Here is a 23,263-nt window from a genome sequence, read left to right as displayed (position 1 = left end):
TCCTTCGAGATCCATGAATTATTCCCCAGGAAAACTGTAAAAATTAAGAAATTAAGAAAGAGAAAATTTAACGGGTTCTTCTATGTATTTGTTTTGGCAATGACATAAGTTCTTTGGCTGATACATTTATTACTCTGTTAAGTAATCTTGCTTACAAACACACAAACACAAGGGTGAAAACATAACCTCCTTAGCGCAGGGGAAAAAATGCCCTGCAAAGCAGACAGATTTGGTGTTATAGTGTTTAAAGCAAGAACTGGTCTTTGTGTAAATGCTGACGGATGACACACAATCTGGCTCAAAGCTGCTTGCTCAAGTTGCCGCTGATTACCCAACAGAGGAGATTTAAACCGTTCTTCTATTGTAATGTTGTTAATCTGGGCGTCAGAGTGTATAAAAACTCGTAGGCAGCATTTCATGATTCATCCACGAGTGTGGACATGGCCTGAAACTGTTTGTTAGTGTTTTCATGCTGACCGTCTCTATAGTGCCGTGGTGTCTGTTGTGACACAAAAAAAACGGCCTTCTGACTGACTAACAGATTTTCCCTGCAGCTCCTCAGATATGACGTTGCAACATTTCCAAAGAGGTGAAAGGGCTTTTGCTCAAGAGCTGCCCTCCTGTTTGCTTCAGAACCTGACCCACCATGAATCATCCCCTTGTGATGTTTGCTTTCCTGCCACAGACACACACGTACACACACACTCATGTGCACACACACACATATACACTTTTGTCTAAAGAGTAAGCCTGCAACTTGTTTTGTGCCTGAATGCTTATGCAAGTTCTACAGGGAGAGCGATCCTTAATGTTCCCCTTCTGGCAGTTGTGGCAGTTTCTTTGTCAGCAGAAGGAGCTGAAATGCTTGAGAGCGTTATGAAGATGGAAAAAAATCTGGCTCCAGCTCCAGATCTCTTTCTCTGACAGTGACTGTTTCCTAAAGTAGGACAGGATGAGTGTATTCATAACCACTTTTCTCTCTGTTTTAATATGAGAGCATATGAACCACACAGGCACATGAACGATGAGCTACAATCACATTAGGGTGTTTGAGTTGGCGGAAATTCTTGCTGCACGCTGTTGCTGGTTTTAATCTTTGAACTTGCATTCTTCAGGCCGTCTCCCTGCCAACGCACAGGAAAAAGCACGAGGGTCCAAGGCATTTTATTAAATGGCATTAGCACAAGGTTGACCTGGCAACCGTCCAACATGACTTTAATAAAATGACCGGCTGTGTTTTCACTGTGGGACAGAGAAGGAATTTGTTTGTCTGTCCGTTGTGTCATCATGTGCACTCCTCATGCCTATTTGCTATCCTTTACTCTTCCTTTCTACAGCCGTCTACACCCATTTGATTGTGAACCTTAACTACTAAAAGAAGACAGAGTTAACGTCAAGGTAGCACATCCACCTCCACCTGTGCGTTTTGGGCAGATATTCACAGGACAGAGAGCGATTAAGTTCAGCAGTAAACCTAGCCCGCACTGTAAGACTTTAATTCACAGTACAGCAAAGGTCTAGTGTGCTCGCCAGCAAGACTAATGCTTTCCATGTGTGTGTTGTTTAGGAGTCTGTGAATCCCAAATGGAGCCTAATAAGGTTCTGCCTCACAACAGGGTTACTCACTTCAACGTAACCCCGAAATACAACGGCTACAGACGGGCTGCCGATGCCAGAGATGAATTTTGGACCGCAGGATCTCGGGAGGGCCTATATCACAGCAGAGTAAAACCTATACAGTCTCATATATAGCAAAGCCATATATCTCATATGGTGTTGTATGTGAGCAAAACTCATATATAACGCCATCAAAAGAGGTGGTATTGCCATACCCAAGAAACTCTGTAATTACAGTACTGTGGCCACAAATTGCTGTTTGGAATGACATTTTTTTTTTTTTTGATCTCGATGTGTTTTCCAGATGCAATCAGTCCTCAGTGTATATTTAGTTATGGCTCATAGAGTAAAGCTGATGTGATATTTTTAAAGTTAAAATGTTTCTACATATTGAGATAGGGGTTTTGTGGCTGCAGGGAAACTTTGCTGACTCTGAATTGTAGTTTACTGCCTCTTCCTTGCCAGTTAACAGCTTTTCCCTCCTTGTTGCTGCCGATCAACCCACCTCTGGGACAGTCCGCAGGGGGGTGGGGGGGGGGGGGGTGGGGGGGGGGGGGGGTGGGGGGTTAGAGTGACTAGGCACCGGGTAAAAGGGGGTGGGCGGCCCTAATTTGCAAGGTCACCTTGTTTTTTGAGGGGGAGGGGGTGCTCTCAACAGTGAGGCTTCTTGTGAGTTTTTTTATGTGTCTATATGGTGTCCAGAGTCTTTCCGGTGCTGTAATAAAAAATAAAAAAAGATCCCGTCTGTGGCACCGTCCTTGAATCATATGGTAGTGGACTAACAGCCACTTTTATTGTCTATGGGTGCAGATCGTTTTACACAGAAACCCGGCACTCGTTCATGCAGTGAACACCAGCACCCCCTCGGTAGCATGGTTGGGTTACAGATGGAACAGCCTGCACGTGGGATACACAAAAGGAGCCTGCTTATAGGGAGGAGGGGTACAGGGTTACCATGGAAACAGACAGCCCTACCCCCGTAGCAGATGGTGGTGGTGGTGGTGAGGGTATCGGGGGCTGGGAGTTGCAGTGGCGGGACCCAGAGATGATTATCTGTCTCAGGTTTATGTCCCGAAACAGCTTCTGTGTGTCTTGTTAACAAAACAGGTGGCTTCAGTCTGTGTTTAACTGCATGTTAATGCAGGAGGCAAGCTATGACTATGGGTTACATGAGGAGATATAAATAAATATGAATGTATTCAATAATTTGTAGTCAGATCAGATTTGTATCACTTTGAGATTTGCAGTCATACATTATGTTTGATTTAGTTAGAAATTGTTGGCTCTGAAATTTACCTGTAACAAAATGGTCTATAATGAAAAAAAAATCCAATGGTTGCTGCAGTCATTCCTCCTGCCCCTTCTGGTCCTTGTGTTGTGTGACCATACTTTTAGAGATATGTCTGGATCCACTGATCTTGTTCCGAGCAAAAAACATTCTTTAGTAAGTTAAGTTAAGCTTAGACGTTTCAGATGTTTAAGCTAGTACATAATATACAAATTCCCTCTTTGTGTTCTCCAGGTGGCACAGTAGGGATGTCATTGCAGGCAGTCTAGAAAAAAGCAACATGTCTGAACGTACAGAAATGGCTTAATTGAACCTCAAAGGGATGTCATTGGACACGTCACTGTGTTGTTAGTTCATAGACTGTATAAAAAGATGGATGACGTGTCTCCACTTCACCCCACCACCCAGAAATAAAGCCAAAATATTCCAGACATGAACTCTGCCATAATGTTGCTAAAGACCTCATATGGAGCCAGAATCAGTGCTGTAGCGATTTGCAAATGGAGCTGTGGTATCAAGGCCACGCGGATACACGCACTCGACCAATCGCAAGTCATGATGATATCAAATACATACTTAGAATCAGAATTATTGCAAAAAATAAGCACTTGAACCAACATCAGTGTGATAAGAACCACGACAGAATGAGACATTGTGACATCGTCTACAGTTTGCTTCGACCAACAGTTGGCCTTCCTCGCCTTTTCTCAATTTCTTTTCAAAAATCTGCCTTTTCCTGCCTTTTCCTTTTCAAGCTATCAAACCAGACATGACTCATTAATGCAAACTTTGAATGTGTTAGCCAGCGAGCCACTCTCCTCAAATAATCTGAGCTCAGCGCTATACTGCAGCACATATAGTCCAATATCTCTCTTAGTGAGTGGGTGGGTGCTGTGTAAACATGGAATTGACCCAGCCCTATCCTCCTCTGTGCAAATTCTTAGGGAGCGACTGAATGGGTGTTCAGCTCTGTGTAGTCTACACAGTTAGATTGTTACAGTATTACGTCAATTCGAATTACAACAGAGTTTAGCACAAGTGAAAGAGCAGCGGTCGTTGATACCAGGAGCAAACATACTTGAGGCAGATCTGAGCAAAGGGGCCCTTTGAAAATACACACTTCAGGGCACAGGAAGTGTGATTATATAGGATGGCCTCTGTGCTCCGATGCCCCCCCCCCTCTCTCTGCTGCCTACAACTCATCTCTCAGCAGCACACTCTTCCCTACACTTGCAGAGTAAGCACCCATAAAACTTCTTTTAATATGTTTTTCACTTTAAAACATATTACATTTTGGTGCGTGGACAACAACCTTGCACTAAATCTAAAGACTTTTTAAAGTGAAAAATGTCAGCTTCTTTGTGTGCACCTCCAAAAGAGGCAGTGCTGGACAGTTCATGAAAAAATGTGTCTATCATGCTCACACGAAAGTTATCAAATGAAGTAATTGAGAGGTAAACTTTATTTTTCTTAACTTCAGTGATAACTAAGTGTGTGGAAGTATCAACTCCCACACACTCAGTTATCTCTGTGATTACGTGGACACTCTCCCTTTCGAGGCTCCTTGTGTAACACAACTCTCCAGCTGCCCACATCTGGTTTGGAGGTTTTGTAACTCCCTGCTCGCTGTAGCTCGCTTCCCTTTCGCAGTCACTGTCCTTATCTTATGTCTTGTTGTCTATGTTGTATCTTTAATACAGAACACGTCTTCAAAAAACTACAACTTATTAGCATTCGTTGACGGTCTAACAATCACACATAAGCTAAAGTATAAAATTAAGTCAGACTGTTAAACCTGTGTCTCTTTGTCATAAACACACTGCTCTGGTGATGTCAGCATGACTGCTCCAAAGAGTCATAAATGCATAAAAGACTTGGCAGCCATAACTGGCTAGAGTGAAGCTGGACAGGGAGGAATTATGGGGTGAGTAAAAGTGCTAAGATCACCATTGATTCAGCATGTACAGCAACCTCTCCTCTGGATGATGGGAAAATGAGATAATCTATCAAAGCGGCAGCGAGAGACCGCAGTGGAAAAAGATGATTTGTGCATCGGGAGTCCTGAGAATACAAAGTAAAAGCCTAACTTCAGTATCAACTCCACAGTGGAAATCTTTTGAATTGAAAAACTTCAGTTCCGTTGTGAATCTTTTTCATCCATTCATCATCTGGCACATTGGTCTTTTAAAGCATTGAGAGACATGGGTGAGGAGTGGTACGTCCTTTACACTTGTGTGGGCAGTGTGGACACGGCTCTTGTCCTGAACATGTGTTTATTCCATCTGGCCCTGCCCTCTCGTGTCTGAGTGGTGATGTCATGAAATGAGAGGGTTTCTTGGGTCTCACAGCTTCTCTTTGCACCACGGTTTATGCACTGGGTCAAAGTTAGACTTTCGAAAGACTAGATGTTTATGTGTGGGCTTGACGGGGACACATTATACACTGTTTCCTCGTGGACAAAACGACCATCCTGTCAGAAAGTCACGACTGCAATTATGAGACATAGATTTACCACATTTTAAAAGAAAGATGACTTATTTAAAGGCCGAAATTTTCCATCCGTATGGAAAGAGTGTTGACAACCGTCAGAGGATATGACTAGTGACTGACTCTACAACACATGTGGTCATTTGAATTCAAGGGCTGACCAGCTACCACAAACTGAACAAAGGAATACTAAAGGGTCTGTTACTTTTCACAGTCATGTCTCACACTTCTGGAAGGGGCAGCTCTTCACAATCCCCTCTCTGTAACTTTATACATGGAAATAAAGGGAGCAGGGTGTAAAGAGGCAGACCCAAGGAAATGCAAACGTCTCTCGTTCTCAGTCACATGGCCGTCGAGACTTAACACCACCCCCATTCCAAACACAAACCCGAAACATGTAACTTCTATATTAAAGATATATTAGGGATAGTAGACGTTGTTGATAGTAATTATTAGAATAACTTTCATTAATGTGGCACCTTTCAAAACAGCCAGTACAAAGAGGATCAACAACAAATAAAACAATATTATAGTACCACTTAAAGTAATGGCAAAAGAAAAGGATATAAAGAAACATAAGTAATAGCTAAAAACAATCAAGTAAAAGCCATTTTGTAAAAGTGTGTTTTTAATAAGTCGGTGCTGGCAAGCAGATGTTGAGCTGAGATTATTTGTCACAATAAGAGTTATAAGAGTTGGCGGGTGAGATCCAGTTAAATGCTACTAATCGTCCGCTGGCTGTTGGTGAGCGAGCAATAAACAAAATCACTTAAAATGGAGGACCATACCAGCAAGGACATTGTGACGGGAAGCATTTGTAGCTTTCTTTACAGCTGGTTTATCCTGTGGTGCGTCCATTGTTTAGCGAAGTCAGAAAGGTCTGACTTTGCTCTTTAAAACTTGCCTCATAGACATTTCATTCTCCGACTGGAGGAAACTGCCCATAAACAGTCGGAAAGGGTTAGAGGGTTGACAGGCTCTGCAACTTTCTATGGCTAAATAAAGTCTCCCCTCTTCCCTATTAGATGAAACGTTTGTGAACTTGTTTCCCTTTGGTTGTTCCAAGTGCATCCTGTCCACTGGTGTTCTGAACCTCAGGACATCCCATGGGCACAGGGCAGTGAAGAGAGCATGTCACTCTGGCCTCTCTATTGAGGAAACACCTCTTGCATCTTGACCTTTGCTTCAGAACATTAACTGACCTACGTTTGGTCCATTGTCACCCGAGTCACATGACGAGGGACTACATAACAAGTTGACATGACAGGAAACTGTACAAATCAGTCTTGCTTGTTTTTACAGCACTGTGGTGGGGAAGGGGTCACAAGTGGTCACAGGAGACATTTTCAGGATGCAGTTTAATGCCAGGTGTGAACACACGTACTAAGCACTGGCCACTTGTGATCGGATATATCGAGACGGATGTTAACACCACATGTGTACGAGGCCAAAGGAGACACATTCAGGACGTTTTGTAATATAAGGTGTGAACTTCAGAATCTAGAGCTGTCCACTTGTGAGTGAATCTCTCAGGACGGATGATACTTGGTCTGAACAGGGGCCTGTACCTTTAAATTGGAAATAGTTCTTGGCTGCTCTAATGTTAAAATATTGTATATAAGACCTTTTAAATGAAATGAGACAGGATTTTTAAAGTGGAGCAAAGTTTCATTGTCAGGGAGCAAAAACACGTATCAGCCATTGCCACAACAAATAAGCCTACACACTAAACATAGTGCACAGAAACCAACAGTGAGTCAGGTACAGATTTAAATCTTGTTATTTGTATGTGAATAATCTTTTCATAACCAGTAGATAGATAATAAAATGAAATATTGAGAAATCCCTTACCTCTGCAGGATTACGCAAAAACTGCCAAACGGATTATTACAAAACTTAGTGGACTCGTTTAAATTTTGTCGTGGATCTGGATCAGATCCAGGAGTTTTTTTTCACTTGTTGTCGGGTCTTGGTGGAGGAAGGCAAGTGAGTTTGAGTACCAGAGAATTGGAGATTAACGAATGACAAATTAAACCAATAAACACCAACATAACTTTACTGCACTTGTCTGTTTTTATTCAATTATTATGGTATGTGGACTGTAACCTAACATAGTGCCAAACACAAACCAACCTGGGATCGTATGTGTCTTCTAGCTGCAACTTAAGGTCATGTTATCGTTTAAACAAACAATTAACACACACTGTAGATAAAAAAATTATCTTTTGATTCTTAACAGCAAAATAATACTTCAACTATACATGTTTTTTCTTGCTTGATTGAAAAAGTATTAAAACAGGAAGAACTTTATTTAATGTTCTGTCTTATTTCCTTAATTGGCTTTGACCCAGTAGAATTATCTTGTCTTGACCCCAAAGTTCGGAAACACCGTTGTCTGTACTGTTGAGGTTTGATGGAGTTCTTGCAGGACAATTGGATTCCTGTTATAGATTCACAAAGCCTCTCTCATCTCTCCTATCGAACATTGCGAAAAGACCGATCTTCAGTGACGATGACTAATGGAATGTCTCCGTTGGAATGGAGTGTACCAGTTGACAACCTATTATCTGTATCTGATGATGTGTGTCTCTCTGATATGTACGAGTGGAGCTTTATGATTCTGATCTGTTCTCTTCTCTTCTGTCACATCACTTCGGGTTAGTTCCACTCTGGTGGTTTGGCCCAAGTACCAAAACATGAAAGACGAGCCTGCTGCCGCTGAGCCAGTTCCATGGGAGTTCACACAGTCAGGGCGTCAAACCCAGTCACAGAGTTAGTCATCTGGTGGCACTAACAAACTAACACATTTTTCACTTGTGTTGTATAAAAAAGCAGGAATTGTTGTTTATAGATTTAAAGTAACAGCTGTGTCTTTTCCATAAGAATTTAAGCACAAAACAGTTGCAGGGTTTAAGTTTGTGGGACCTTTGGTCCAATCAGCCATGAGACAATCCACAATGACTTTCCACTGTGTGAGAAAAGGGTCTCCTCACCGGCTTTTGTGTCCTTAACCATTAGTTAATCAGTTTGTCAATCTAAAGAAATCCACCTGTGCTTAAAAGCTAAAAGTTGTATACTTTAAAATGTAAACAATGTAGTACATTGACAATAAACTGAAGTCACATGTGAAATCAACAGCCTCCTGTTTAACAGGTAGTCATTCACACTCACTTGCACATCGGGTGCAAATGCTGTTGTTGAGTCATGAACTGCTGATGTGGAGGACAGGACATGTCCTCACTGCATGCATTCACTCAGTGCTCACAGAAACTGGTGGTGAATACATACTATATTTGATGTGTTGAATCTCCTGCCTGTCTTGCTGCTTTCACTGTACATACAGGCACTGTGTAAATAGTCACTGTAAATCCAGCTCATTTATAATGCTCGGTGCACAGCGTTGTGCACATTCTTGTTCTAAAAGGTCAATGTTTGGTTTTTATGAAGTAGGGCGGGGCTGAACCGGTTCCACTGGAGACAGAAAAGCAAAGTTTCCAGGTCACTGAATGAATCTAGGTCTTTGTCAGATGGGCCTTTTCATCGTCCATGTCCTCTGGCACATTGGACTGTTGCCTTATGGGACTTACCCAACTCTATTATGTGAATGAATTATTCTCTTGAAGATGAAAAGAGCTTAGATGACTTTGGTATTCTGTCAATAACACAATCACTGTTCATCATAATGTACTTGACCACAGGCAGACAATATATTCAGCTCATTGAGAATACAAGCTTTTCTGATGTGGTTTGTGCACTCAGCTCATTAACGTCCATACAAAGCCCCAACTAGCACGAGCATCTTATGCTGTGCAATGCCTTCGTGGTCCTTAGGGTGAATTATACATTTTCAAACTCAGCCTTCTCATCCTGAATAGCTCACAGGCCAAAACCTTTTCAAACACTGCCACTCCTGTTTTGATCAGCTCGGCTAGAGTTATGTGTGAGGTACAGCTGTTTTTCAGACACCTGACACTTCAGGTGCACCTCTCAGACAACTGCTGCAGTCAGGAGGAAACCCAGTTCACCCCCGTTCACAGTGGAATACAAGGGAAGCAGTGATTTTAAATGAATGGGTTTAATGCATTTGTGAAACTAGAATGAGCACTTACCTCCGCCAAGGGCCAAATGTCCCTTTAGAGTCAGGCAAGCTGCACCATATTTCACATGAATTCCCTAGATGTGCCTGATTTTTTCATCAAAATCCATTAGTGATTCCTTGGGAAAACTGTAACAATGTTAAAGTACCAGATCCACCCCCTAATGCGGATCTGCACCAACATTTTAAAAGCTCTTTCTTGACTCGTTGTTGTTGCTCTTTTAAAAAAAATCTCCTCTCCATGTTTTACCTCCTGACCACTTGACCACAGGAGAGTAAGGCCTTAAACTTCTCATGTGAAGTTCTCAACATCTTCATAAAGTCAGAAAAATGGAAAACTTAGTAAAGCAGTTCTTTGATTATTGTCCAGTCTCCATTTTCACCGGTGGATTTGGACTTGTATTCATCACCCTTGCTCTGTGGGCACCTTCAGTGAGAATGACAGTCCAAACCTTCGGGACTACAGGGTCATTTTGTCAGAGAGACCCAGATACCTTGAGCCTTTCTCGGCCATTTAAACACACATACTTCTTTCTCTTGCAGGCAAAAAACACACACCACCAGTGTGTGGGTTGGCAAAATATTTCTAAGGCTCCTTTCTGCTCTGTGAGAGAACAGACATGCTATTTTAAACTTGACTCGGATGCTTGAAAATATCCTAAATGGCACAGTGGTGGACGCTGATTATGGCTTGGTTTTGGAACATAATGCTGTGGTTCAGCTTTGTGAATCATTCCCAGTGTCATATAAACCTTGACATCCTAACCAGAGCCTTGGGCTCCTGATGTGAGGACCAGTAGACACGCCCTCCACCGAATGAAAGAGGTTTTTTCCATCTCATGCCACCATAAATAAAAAAAAACTGATTGCCACTCCATACAATTTGTCCTTTTGTCCTGCCAAAACAAACATGAGTGTAGTGTGACTACAGAGCCCACGGGGGAAAGAGTAAACAGATACGGCAGAGTTAAGAAAAGATTTAAAAAAAACTTTGTTCAGCTTTCCAAGTTTATTGTAACTAACCTGCACATATAGGGTTCCCTCACTGTGAATGTCTTTAACCTACCTGTATGTGGTCATTCAAGCTGATTCTCATAGTAATTATTACATATACTATATCTAAGAGACAAACATCAGTAAGACTAGTGCATCTACTACAGCACAGATCGTTCACCCTTTTGTAAGAAAAGTTAGATCACTCTTTTTTATAATATAACACATCTCAATAAAACTAAGAAAAAACAGATTAATACACAGAAAGAGAATTAAAATAAAAGTTCAGGGCCACCGTAATATGAAGCCCATGTTTTATGAATTTAGTTTCATTGCATATAAAAGGACTGTGAGAGGTTTGAAGGGCTTTTATTGTGACAACTTGGGCCATCTCAAACTATACATTTCCATCTGATCATTTGTCCCGAAAAAAGATCCGATCTCATAGGCTGCTACAGCTCCCAGATTTCAAACCAGGGTCACATACGTCATGAATACTGCAACATAAAGTCTGTTGTTGTCAGTGTAACATTATCCTCCTCACATGTCCTGTATGTCGGGCGATCTAATTTAATATACTCTATTCTTTTCAGATCAGCCTTTAGAACTAAACTAACTTTCTCCTTTTTATCTGAAGTCAGAAGCACGTGCACTGTACCTCACTCTGTAAAGTTCCAGGAAACCAGCTCTGTAAACTGAAAGAGGGGAGATTGTTACGGAGCGAAAACCAGACATACAACAGCCAAATAAAATATTTGCACTGCACTCTTTAGGCAGGCCGCGCGTCACTGTGGCCATTTCTTTCTGTTTCTTGTTCAATAAAAAAATTAGAGAAAGAGGGATGTGACTTTTATTCAGAGGACATTAATGAAAGTACTGAGTCTGAGTTTTTATAAGACCCCAGATATAATTCTGGGGTAAAAAAACAGAACACTCGTCCTTGTACGCGTCCTAAAAATAGTCTGAGAAGAATAGTTTATGAACTATAAAAAGCACTTTGAAAGACGACTACCTAACTGCAGGGTCAGATGGAAATACATAAAGGAAGTGAGAGTAACAGGCGGACATTTGGGAGGAAGTTTCTCTCTGATTCATCGTATATTTCTCAACTTTACGGCTGATGACCTGCGTCTCAGTGGTCACACGGCACAGGCTTAAGGGAGTCGCCAGTGTCACAACAATAAAGATCTTCACTGACAAGCGCGGGTGTATTCAGGCTACCGTTTTTTCTCATCCAGCTTAACCCCCCCCAGTGAAATAGACAGGACCCTTCAGCGCTGTGTCCACAACCTAATCTCCAGCCATCAAGCTCACAAAAACTGAAACAAACAGTGGACGGCGGGGAGATTAAAGGGTTGTATGGGTGGTCCCATTTCAAACAGCAGTTCTTGAGGGACAAAAAAAAGACTTCTCTTTGTGTTGGATTCTTATTTGTGATGTGATGTTTTAATTATTGATTTGTTTTGTGAGATTTAAAGGAGGAAGCGTCCAATTAGACCTTGAATGGAAGCTAGAAGAAAAGAGTGTTTAGTTTGAAAAGTACCAGTTTAGCACAGGCTATGACAGCACCTGCCCCCCCCCCCCCCCCCCTCTTGTCAACACAGCAAAACTGTAATTTGGTCACAACATGCTATTTTGAAATTATAGCTTTTGATCACACGTAGTTCTGCTCCCAGTTTCGACTGATGATTACAAGTTATTCAGAAGTCGAAGTGGCTAAAATCTGTGCTCTCACTTGCATCTATCTATCTATCTATCTATCTATGTATCTATCTATATATCCATCTATCCATCTATCCATCTATCCATCTATCTATAAGAGCCCTTGATCTCTACTCTTCTTATCCCAGTCCTGTGCTACAACATGTCTCCATCACCCTCTGACCCTGGAGTTTCTTACTTATAATTAGTGTTTTCCAAGTTTATGACTTACTTTGCTTTCCTCCAGATACAACCAAGACTGAGTAGTTTGCCCGTGTGGCTGTGCTCTTCACATACTGTATTGTGTTGGTTAATTGGAGCACATGGAATGGCTGAGGGACGAGGAATGTCCGTGTGCTGATTAGAGCAGCTTGTGGTGGGACAGATGGGGACAGACAACAGTCTTTAAAAGGACGTGGCCGAGTTATATTGGGAAACGTTTCCTTTTAGATGGGTGCGGAGAGCAGGTAGAAGGCTGGTGTGGGATCAGCAGGATTCACTAGAGAGTGAGCCTTTGTGGTGTGATGTCAGCGGAGCAGTTTAACGTCTGTGGTGGGAGGTGCCGACATTCCTGCTCCCCTGTTTGTGTCAATCCTACACACTATGTAAATGAAGATACAAATCCATGATCAATAATCACAAACTGGGAAAAAATAAATCTCTAAAACACAAATACAAGTTCCAGTCAGACTCCATTCTTGTATTCTCTTTGTTTCTACGTTTTGTTGATGCTTTTAGAATTGATTTATCTTTTTTCTTATTCATTTCAGGAGAAAAAATATTCCAAGAAGTAGGATTCTTTTTACTTTTGGAACGTGAATATAAATCTGAATATAAATATTTTTGGACTTGTTCTTGATGAATTTATGACCTATGAAGACGGGGCTAAATTCTTTGCAGATGCAGCCGGGAGAGCATCAGGGTCTGTTTTTAATAAGTTTAAAATATGTAAAGATCTGAGGTATTTTACTTACTCACAAATTTATGATGCTCCGGTCTCTCCTCTTTTGAATTATGCTTCAGGGATAGGGCGATTTAATGAATGTAAAATAGCAGGCTCCATACAGAACAGAGTTGCACGCTGTTTTTAGTTGTTGATAAGTTTGCTTAGATTTTGGCTGTTCATGTTTACACGAGTTGGATTCCTGGAAAAATGTGAGACAATAAGACTGTGGAGTCGTTGGGGTCAGTAAGAAAGTTTTTCTCTAGACCAAACACTTCATGGTCTAGAGAGCTGAATGACAATATAATGCACATATATAAATAATTCATCAGGCAACCTGAACCCAAGTAGAAGAAAGTTACTTGCTAGAAAAACGGATAAAAGAAACGCAAAGGAGTTAAAAGTTAACCTCATATGTGGAGGTGATCGCCTCAGCGAATCTGTGTCATTGCTCAAGATTCACTCTCATCACTTATCTGACTTGGGTCATTAGACAGTGAACATTTGCGGCTAATTGAACGTGCCGTTGTTTTGGTATCTTAAAAGCTGTTGTCTCTCAATTTACCTCCTCCGCTGACAATCTCACTTTTTAACATTCTAACCACTTGTTAGCAGCAAACTGCCTTTAGCATGGTTAGGCTATGGTTAAAAGATATCGTGTGATATTGTTAAAATCTAAATGTATTCAAATCAAGCACACTTATGTTATTGGAAACTTAAAAAGCAAAAAGTAATCTATCAATCAATCATAACCACAACGTGCGGGTACTCAGAAGACAGACGTGTCCCATAAGTGTCTGTCTCTGGACCCCTGCCTCATGAAAGACAATCTCAAACCCTGCATCTCCAGTTTGTGCAGGTTTTCTGCAGAAAATAGTAAATCTGAACCAGTCCAGACTCAGATAACCGTCATGACATCACCAGAGTATCACATTTCAGGAAGCTCCTTTCAGAGCAGCACTAGACATTATTCAACTGTTTTCACAGGCTGAATATTAAGTGCAATTGACGGACCACCCATTTAAATTTACTTTTGAAATGTCCCACACGCTTCTTTATCAGAACATTTTGAAGGGATTTGTTGTCCAATCAAAGGTCCTCTCTCAACACAGATACCAAGAGGGCTGCTGCCTCCTATTGGACAAATAAAATGGATAAAACGTGGCAGATAGTTTGGACCTTACAAACACGTGTGCAAAACCTATAGAGATTTAGAAATTGCATTGGAGTAGAAAGCAATTAAAAACGAAACTTTTGACTTCTTTTTGAAAATCGTGTGTAAAAAGTCAAACGTCTTTTTTAAAATACAAACAAAAAAGACAGAAAAAAGGACAAGGATTAAATTGTGGCACACTGTCCATAACATTTGTGTTGTCGATGTATTATTATAATAAGAACACTGATCTTATTGTACTATTGTACTAGATCTCATAATAAGGGCAATTCCATTTAAATGATAAGGGTTTCAGCAGGTTCCCTGTTGAGCTACAGTGTATTGTTCAGGTAAAATGGGGCCATAAGAGAAAGCAAGATTTGAGTTTGCAGAGCCATTGATACACAATACTTCAATTTTATGCATTAAAAAGTTGCATTTGAATGAAAAATATCAGGTTGTAAAGGTGTGTGTTTCTGAACATTGTCGTTGTGTCTGTTTTGTGTGCGTGTGTGTCTGTCATAAGCTACGTTTGGGGACAAATTTTACACTAAAACCCAGTTAATTGGGGACAGATTGTCCATGTGGACACAGATGCTGCGTACCTAACTGGGAAAAAGCAGATTTTTGGGTCAATGGTTAAGCTTAGGTTAAGGGCGAGGGTCCGGCATGTCGTGGTTATGGTGGTAACACAAAAGGCAGTAACAGTTCCTGCAGCTTGGTCCTAACATCTCATCCAATCATGTCTAATTATCCCTCTGGAATGTCCTAAGCTCGTGCTAAAATTTCAACATTTAGTGGCTGCCAGTTACTTCCTGGTATTCATTAATGGACCCCCCCCACTCATTATCTCCAGTGCTTGTAGCCTCTGACCCTTTTCTCTGGTCTCACCTCAGCTGCCAGGCTTGTAACCAGAACTAACAGATCTGATCATATCACCCTACACTGGCCCCCAGTCCGTTTTGGAATAGATCTTTAAGATTTCACTGATGACATTTAAGGCTCTCCATGGCCTCTGTCCAAGCTACAGCTCTGACCTGTTGGTACCATATGCCCCAACACGCACCTTCTGATCCTCAGGCAGGTATTTTGTCTGTTCAAGCGGCCCGGCTGAAAACCAAAGGGGTCAGGGCTTTTCCAACCCGGGCCCAGGGGCTCTGGAATGACCTGACTGAGGAGGTCAGGTCAGCGGTGATATCTTTTAAGTCCCCCTCTTAAGACATACTTTCACTGGGTGTGCAATCACTCATCTCACCCTCCCCCCCAAAAAATAGCAATTCCATATCATTAGACATTCTGTGGAGTCATGATCCACCAAACCATTCAAATCACTGTAACTCTGTTAATGGCTGAGCTCCCCCCCCCCCACATCTCTGACCTGCTCACTGAATAGATACCTAACAGGTGCCTTAGATCACCAAGCAAAGGTCTTCTTACTATACCCAGAATATAATTCTAATTCAGCGTATGGTGCCTTCAGTCATTATGGTCCTACTCTCTGGAATTCTCCACCGTTTGAACTAATTTCTGCTGCAACTGTTTCCTCTTTTAAATCCAGACTAAAAGCTCTTAAATCTCTTTATGCTAGCTTTCAATTAACACCTTTTATATCACTATTGTTTTAAATCATTATTACTATACCTGTACTTTTTCTAATGCCTGCTCATTTCATTTGTTTTAATTATGTTTTCATCATTATCTTATAGGTAAAACCCTGTGTTAACTTGCACATGACAGATAAATCTTGAAAACCTAAATAAGTGGTTTCTGGGAGTCTGGGTAAACTGAGGTGGAGGTGAGAAGCATCTTTGCCCTGCAGCCTAGTTAGTGTGTTTGTCCAGACCTGGTTCAGACCTGATCCAGACCTGATCCAGACCTGTTCAGACCTTGATCCAGACCTGATCCAGACCTGTTCAGGCTTGGTCCAGACCCGTTCAGACCTGGTTCAGACCTTGGTCCAGACCTGGTTCAGACCTTGGTCCAGACCTGGTCCAGACCTTGATCCAGACCTGTTTCAGACCCGGTCCAGACCTTGATCCAGACATGTTTCAGACCCGGTCCAGACCTTGATCCAGACCTGTTTCAGACCTGGTCCAGACCTGGTCCAGACCTTGATCCAGACATGTTTCAGACCTGGTCCAGACCCGGTCCAGACCTGTTCAGACCTGGTCCAGACCTGTTCAGACTCGGCTTGTGGCCCTTTGTTTTGTCAAATAAAGACGAGAAAGCCCCAAAAAATAGACTTTAAAAACAAAACAAGGAAACAAACTGCACCTCCCCCTGGTGGGCGTGGCTCCGTCTGCACGTAGGCGGATTTTCCCGTCGCTATGGAAACGGCGTAGCCACAGCTCGTCTGTTGACTCTCTGCGTTATCTGAGCTAACAGTGGCTAACATTAGCTGTGAGTAAATTGAGCTGAAGTCGCACTCTCCTCCTCCATCGAGCACAGACCCCGAGGAAACCTGCTTCAGGACCGTCCAGGTAATCCCGCCGCATCGTGGCGCAGGATATCCCGGGATAAACCTTGCGATTATATCCTCTATTAGCAGAGAGGCTAACGCTAGCGGCGAGAGCTACTGGGAAGCTACCTAGCATGCTGCCTGACGGATGTAGCAATGCTCCCGTTCTTTTCAGAATAAAATGTCTGTTTTGTTGCTCAAGTGCAATTAGGGCCTACGCCTTGAAACACTGTTAAAACTTGAAACTACGTGTACAATTATAGATACACGTATTTTGTCTGCCACACAACCCCCAAGGTATTAATTTATACTGTTAACTATTTGTGACATTAGACACATTTCTGATTTGCTAAAACAAACGGTTTTCTATTCATCCAGTAACACTTTGAAGATTGTTTGTCACAATAAACATTCAAACATTCCCTGCTCTTACTTTGAAAGAGAGTCCCTGTTAACTATTTGTGACTATTAGTTTCATTTGTGATTTGCTAAAATGAACAATTCTCTGTCATTAACTAACACTTCAATTGTTGTTTTCAGCTCAAAAAGTGTTTAGTTTAAACATTCACTGCTTTTACTTAGCTAATTCATGTGTGATGTACAAAGATAAAGAATCTGCTTTCATTCAGTAACACTAAGATGGTTGTTATTGACACAATTAAGTATTTGGTTCAAACGAGCCCAGCCTTTACTTTGAAAGTGAATCCCTGACACCAGAAGTTGTAATGCAAGAAACAGCGCCACCTTACTGACTTGTGGTCTTTAGCCACGTTTCTACATCCAGTGAAGTAAATGTGGATGTTTTAACTTCACCCAGTGTTGGGACTGCTGTCGGGCAGCAGCGGGAACCTGTGGAAACTCATTGTTAACTCGCTCTCCTCTGTTATGGGCCATGGCTTCATGAGCCTGGTTGATCACTGGTGCGGTTTGTGTCCCAGCTCGTGTCCCAGCAGAGTCTTATGAGGTCAGGATGTCCAGTGATCTCGCTGGCGTGTGGGAGGTGGCGCTGAGCGACGGGGTCCACAGGATAGAGTTCGAACATGGCACGACCACCGGGAAGAGGGTCATCTACGTTGATGGACAGGTATGCACCGTGATCTTAAAGGGAGACCAGGCCAGGAGGACCTGACCTCCTCCATCATTCACAGTGTCCCTCCACAAAGTCTGTTAAGAAATATCTTTATTTTACGCCACAAAACATTGCAGCATACTATACAGATCATTTGCATAGAAGAAGATGACTCCCATTAACATCAAGTGAGATAAAATAAAGCTGTGGACACTAGGGGTGTATCGGCATTTCTTAACGTAGGCTATACAAATTTCATTTTAGTCATATAATAATTTTTTTCCCATATATCATGAAATCTGTCTTGTTTATGAATTGCTGATTCTTACACTGTGCCTCACGCGCAGGAGATCCTGAGACGGGACTGGATGTTCAAGCTGGTGGGCAAGGAGACGTTCAGCGTGGGAAAATCAGACACCAAAGCCACCATCAACATCGATGCGGTCAGCGGGTTCGCCTACGAGTACACCCTGGAGATCAACGGCAAGAGCTTGAAGAAGTACATGGAGAACAGGTCAAAGGTCACCAGCACCTGGGTGCTCAACCTGGATGGCACTGACTGCAGGGTGGTCCTGGGTGAGTGTTGTGTCATTAGTCACCTGCTGTCCTCATCACCTTATTATTATGATGTCTGTTGTTTTCATAAAGGCAAGACACATGTTCTATACTGAGCAGTAATGATCTAAATAACTTTATTTATAGGGCACTTTTCAACACAAAATACAAAGTGCTGCACAACAAGCAAACAAAAGGTTTGAATATAGAAGGAAGTACATTAATAATAATGGTGGTAATAATAATAGAGATAAAGATTCTAATTAGCCTAATTAGTAAATTCAGGAATATGCCTTCTAAAAAAAAGTATGTTTTTAGCTGAGATTTAAAAGAAGACACCGTCACAGTCAGCCTTATTTCCTCAGGCAATTCATTCCATCGTCATGGGGACCTGACAGCGACAGCTCTGTCCTATAGTTTTCAGCCTAGATTCAGGAAGTGACAGCAGACGTAAACAGTGATTTAAAAGATCAGAGATATCGCCTTGGGCCATATCTTAAAAATCAATACTAAAGCAAACAGGGAGCCAATGTGAAACGGACACAACAGGTGTGATGGGATCACATCTCTTAGTTGTAGTTAAAAGCAGAGCTGCTGAGTTTTGTACAGACTGCAATCGTTTCACGGTTCTCTGATTCCGACCAGTGCAAAAAGCCATGTGGTGTGAAAGTAAATCCATTTTAAAATGTCATGAATCTCTTGGTTTATTGGTTTATTCACGTAATCAATCACAATAGACATTGGATTCTCATTTAGCATTGTTTGATCTCTGCCCCTTCTTGACTACCTACTAATATGATGACTGAGCCGAGGCTAAGCTCTTTAACCGCTTTAAGCCCCACGCCATCTTCAGCCACCTCTGTCATCTGGGCAGGTTAATCCTGCTTATAATTACACTGCTGACTGTTGTACAGGAGGCAAACCAGCTGAAGCGTGCACAACACGACAGTGTGTAGTTAGTAATGATCTATAAATCTGAGCAGGAAAACAATCTGCCACCATATAGAAAATATGAAGGTGTGGTCGGTCATTTGCTGGCTCACCCATGAAGCTTCCAGGTACAGCTGGTCATAGTTACACACTTGGAAGAGGTAACATGTCAAAATAGAAACTTTATTGTCTAAACTAACTGTGTGCTACAAGGAAAGTATGCAAATATAATTGCTCACACATGTGTAAGTACATTTTTTTCAATACAAAATTTGAATAAATAAATCCGCACACATAACTTTGGGAGAGAATAATTTAATAATATCTACTCAGGCAAATTCTCAACGAGATCATTAAAATCTATTTATGCTCCTTTTGTATGGGCTGATATTAGGGTCAAAAAGGTTTGAGGGGCTTTTTGTGTCTTGCTTGTTGCTCTTGGAACCAGAAGACGATCTGACAAACTCACTCAAGTGTTTAACAGCACCACACACACACACACACACACACACACACACACACACACACAGTGTCCAACAGTTGGATGTTTCATTGATTCAGTGCGTTTCCTTTTCTTTTAGAGAAAGACACTATGGACGTTTGGTGCAATGGACAAAATATTGAAACTGCAGTAAGTACAACACCGGTTAGAATGTACATAGGTTTATTGTTTTTAAAAGGGACACACAAGAAGTCATCAGATGAATCAAAAGTCATCATCTGTAAATTCCTGTCTCCATATGATGGTTGGCCCCATAACTCATAATGTAATCCATACTCCTTGTAACTGATGTAACTGTTCATCCTCTATGGGCTGAAACTCTCGGTGCTTCTGCAGCCATCCATTTCTAAAGCAGCTCAGGAGCCGATGGCATGGAACTGACCAACCTGCTTGTCTTTGTCCCCGTGTCTGACTGCTGCCTGCAGGGCGAGTTTGTGGACGATGGCACGGAGACGCATTTCACACTCGGGGACCACAACTGCTGTGTGAAGGCCGTGAGCAGCGGCAAGAGAAGAGACGGGATCATTCACACGCTGCTCGTGGACGGCACAGAGATAGCGGAGTGCACGGAGTGACAGTGTGTGCGTCTACGTTTTGGGGCGAAGGCCAGGTCCGGTTTGTATGTGTGACAATGGGGGGGGGGCATGAGGATTGTCACTTAAAGCTGTTGGAGTCGGGGACCAGCGGACAGACGTATGTGCTCCTATGTTTTGATGACCGCGATGTGGAGGGTATTTTAGCCATATTGGTAGGATGCTAATAATCTGGTGACAGACAGGGCAGTGTGTGGGCAGATTTAGAAGATGCAGCCATTTCAATCACAAAAAGGGATTTACTGTCTCAGAAAGGTAACCTCACACAGAAAAACGTTTTTGAGAAGTAAACTGGTACTTTATATTCATATCAATACTACCAATTTAGTAATATTATCAATAGTGGAGGCCAGATGTGCCATATTTATCTCACTGAAGTTTTCCTCTGGTCGTTTACAGATGTACTGTTCCAGTTGTCATTTTGTAGGAAACACACACAAACACCAAATAACCTGAGCCGGTGAACCCCAGACTCCACCGGGGGCCTGTACTACGAAGCAGGATTTGCAAGATAACTGAGTTTTCAGTACTACAAAGCTGGTTCACTTCTAAACAGGGTATATCACCATGATAACATATGCGGAACCACTCAAATGCTCCGGAGCTGTCAAGTTCAAGATAAGAGATCAAAACCTGAAAGTACTGGCCACTCAGATCCCTGGAAAGCTAGAATTACTGCCCTGAGGTTGAGGCCACCGAGGCCTCGACCTTTGGCCACCAAATTCGAATCTGTTAATCCGAGTCCAAGTGAACATGTGTGCCAAATTTGAAAGAATCCCCTTGAGGTGTTCCTGAGATATTACATTCACAAGGCAAAATGTGCTGTGTGAGGAGTGAGTTGTGCCAGACGTAATGAAATGTCCTACGGGCAGTCCTGACATATCACATTCACAGCGACCTGACTTTGAACCGTGACCTCCAGGCACCAAAATGTAATTCGTTCATTTTTGAGTCCAAGTGAATGTTTGTACCAAATTTGCAGACATTCCCTTGAGGCTTTCTTGAGATATAGCACAGACGGACGGACAGACAACCCAAAAACATCGTGCCTCCGGCCGCTGGCTGTCGCCGGCATGGAAGCGTAGTCATCGCTCTACAGTGTCCTGACAGGGTCAGTAGACTTCTTAAAAGATGACTGAAAAGGTTTCTCTGTTCCAGACTTTCCATGTGTGTGGTTTTAAAACACAATATGAATGAATCAAACTATTATAGCTTCATTTTAATTTAACATAACATAATTCCTGCCGGTGTCAGATCAGAAAACACAAGGGGAAATAAAAACTAAAGATTTAAAATGATCCAGACATTGCTCATTATTTTTCATGATGATAAATGAACATTTGAGTCGGACTGAGCTCATCTCACATTAACCACTTCTCTGCTCTCCTCTTTGGAAGCAGAGACATTCTGACATCACATCTTCATAATAACCTTAATAAAATCACTCTGCTTAATTTCTCTTTATCTTTGGACACAGTCATTTCAATCTTGAAAGTATATCTACAGTTTCCTTTCTTTTGCAGTCATGAGCACATCATTTACATTTCACTTAGTTGATGCAGCTGTAACCGATTCTACCAACAGATAACCAGTGTTTCCTCTCGTATCACATTAAGTCCTTCATTCATGTCTCTGACAGTGTCACTCATAATTAACGACTCTGCCTCTGTGACAGGAACTCGCTCGTAGCCGGATAAGTAAACTCAGGCTTAACTGAGACCGTTGATAACCAGCGTCATAGCACAGGATATCAGGATGATGTTAGCTTAAATTAAGCTGGATAACAAAAACGCATCCTGGGTATGTTGACCTCACCTCGTACTACAGTCCCCTGTTGTCTTTTGTTGGAAACACATAGACACAAACAATAAACCTCATCCTGCTCTCACTGTGCTTCATGCCCACTTTTCTTGTATTTTTTCATTGATGCACAGTAGGGTTAAGTATCAGTGGACAAGAATATTTCTTGAATGTAGCGTCATTCCAGTGTGCACAGCCCAGGAGTGATATTTTGTTTCATTCTATGTTGAGCTGTTCAATGGTCTCTGTTCGTTTGGTTCAGCCAAGTGATGTTTTGCAGTAGTGTGTAATTTAATGGCTGTATTAGTGTCAAAAGACAATCAGTCCGACGTTGCATTATTGGCAGAATTATAAACATTACATTCTTAGAGATGTGTGGAATTCTGCGGTCAAATCATTTGTCTCTTTGTTAATGTAAAGGCCAAATGTTGTGTTAGACAGAGGTTGAACTCAACCTTTAGGCTTCAAATTAAGGTTTGACCTTTTTACAGTGTATGTTAAATGTTTGTTTTATTATTTAAATTGCACTTAATTTGTTGTTTACTTATATGTTCTGTCTACTTATACGTTTACACCGGGGGATCAGAGAGATTCGGCAGTTAAATCCCGTCTATGTCCTGTACATATGGCAGAATTGACAAAGTTGACTTTGACACGTCACCAGCTCAAAGCTCCAGTAAGAGACAAATGGATCGTTCATTTATTTTTGCGTCAAACCATTTCCAAAGTCAGAGGTGGGCTTTCATGCTCGACACTGATTTCTGGTACTGTGTCATTCAGAATATGAGAGTTAATTTCATGTCTTTTATATGTCCTGTATAAAGGCTTTATGTTAATGTGTGTATTCCACTTTTATTTACAGTTCCGCTACATGTTTGTAAAATGTAAATTGTGTTTAAATTCATATCCGTACAGCTGAGTAGGTGGTTGGCCTTGATGAAATGACCCTTTAATAAAAATGTACATTATTGGTAAACTATACTGGGCAGCGTTTGATTTATGTTCAAACAAGCAGTGTATTCCCTGATCTGTGAAGTGGTGAAAACAAAACATCCAGACTCTTCAAACAAAACAAAAG

At 41.8% G+C, this 23,263-nt stretch overlaps 1 protein-coding gene across 2 annotated transcripts; it reads left to right on the top strand.

Annotated features, from left to right (window-relative positions):
* The first annotated feature begins 16,567 nt into the window (after window positions 1-16,567).
* faima (Fas apoptotic inhibitory molecule a) lies at window positions 16,568-23,161 on the top strand. Of its 2 annotated transcripts, XM_034574952.1 has the most exons (6): window positions 16,568-16,758; window positions 17,675-17,820; window positions 18,153-18,381; window positions 19,872-19,921; window positions 20,218-20,402; window positions 20,785-21,751. In XM_034574952.1, the coding sequence occupies exons 2-5, from the start codon at window positions 17,707-17,709 to the stop codon at window positions 20,365-20,367; spliced, it is 543 nt and encodes a 180-aa protein (XP_034430843.1). In that variant the 5' UTR covers window positions 16,568-16,758; window positions 17,675-17,706; the 3' UTR covers window positions 20,368-20,402; window positions 20,785-21,751. The 2 variants fall into 2 exon arrangements, with proteins under 2 accessions (XP_034430843.1, XP_034430842.1); XM_034574951.1 differs by having other exon boundaries at window positions 16,569-16,758; window positions 20,218-23,161.
* Window positions 23,162-23,263: the final 102 nt, after the last annotated feature.

Source organism: Hippoglossus hippoglossus, chromosome 21 (genome assembly GCF_009819705.1).
Source record: "Hippoglossus hippoglossus isolate fHipHip1 chromosome 21, fHipHip1.pri, whole genome shotgun sequence".
NCBI lineage: Eukaryota > Metazoa > Chordata > Actinopteri > Pleuronectiformes > Pleuronectidae > Hippoglossus > Hippoglossus hippoglossus.
Note: the sequence above shows the minus strand (reverse complement) of the source record. Positions and strands in the feature narration are given on the sequence as shown.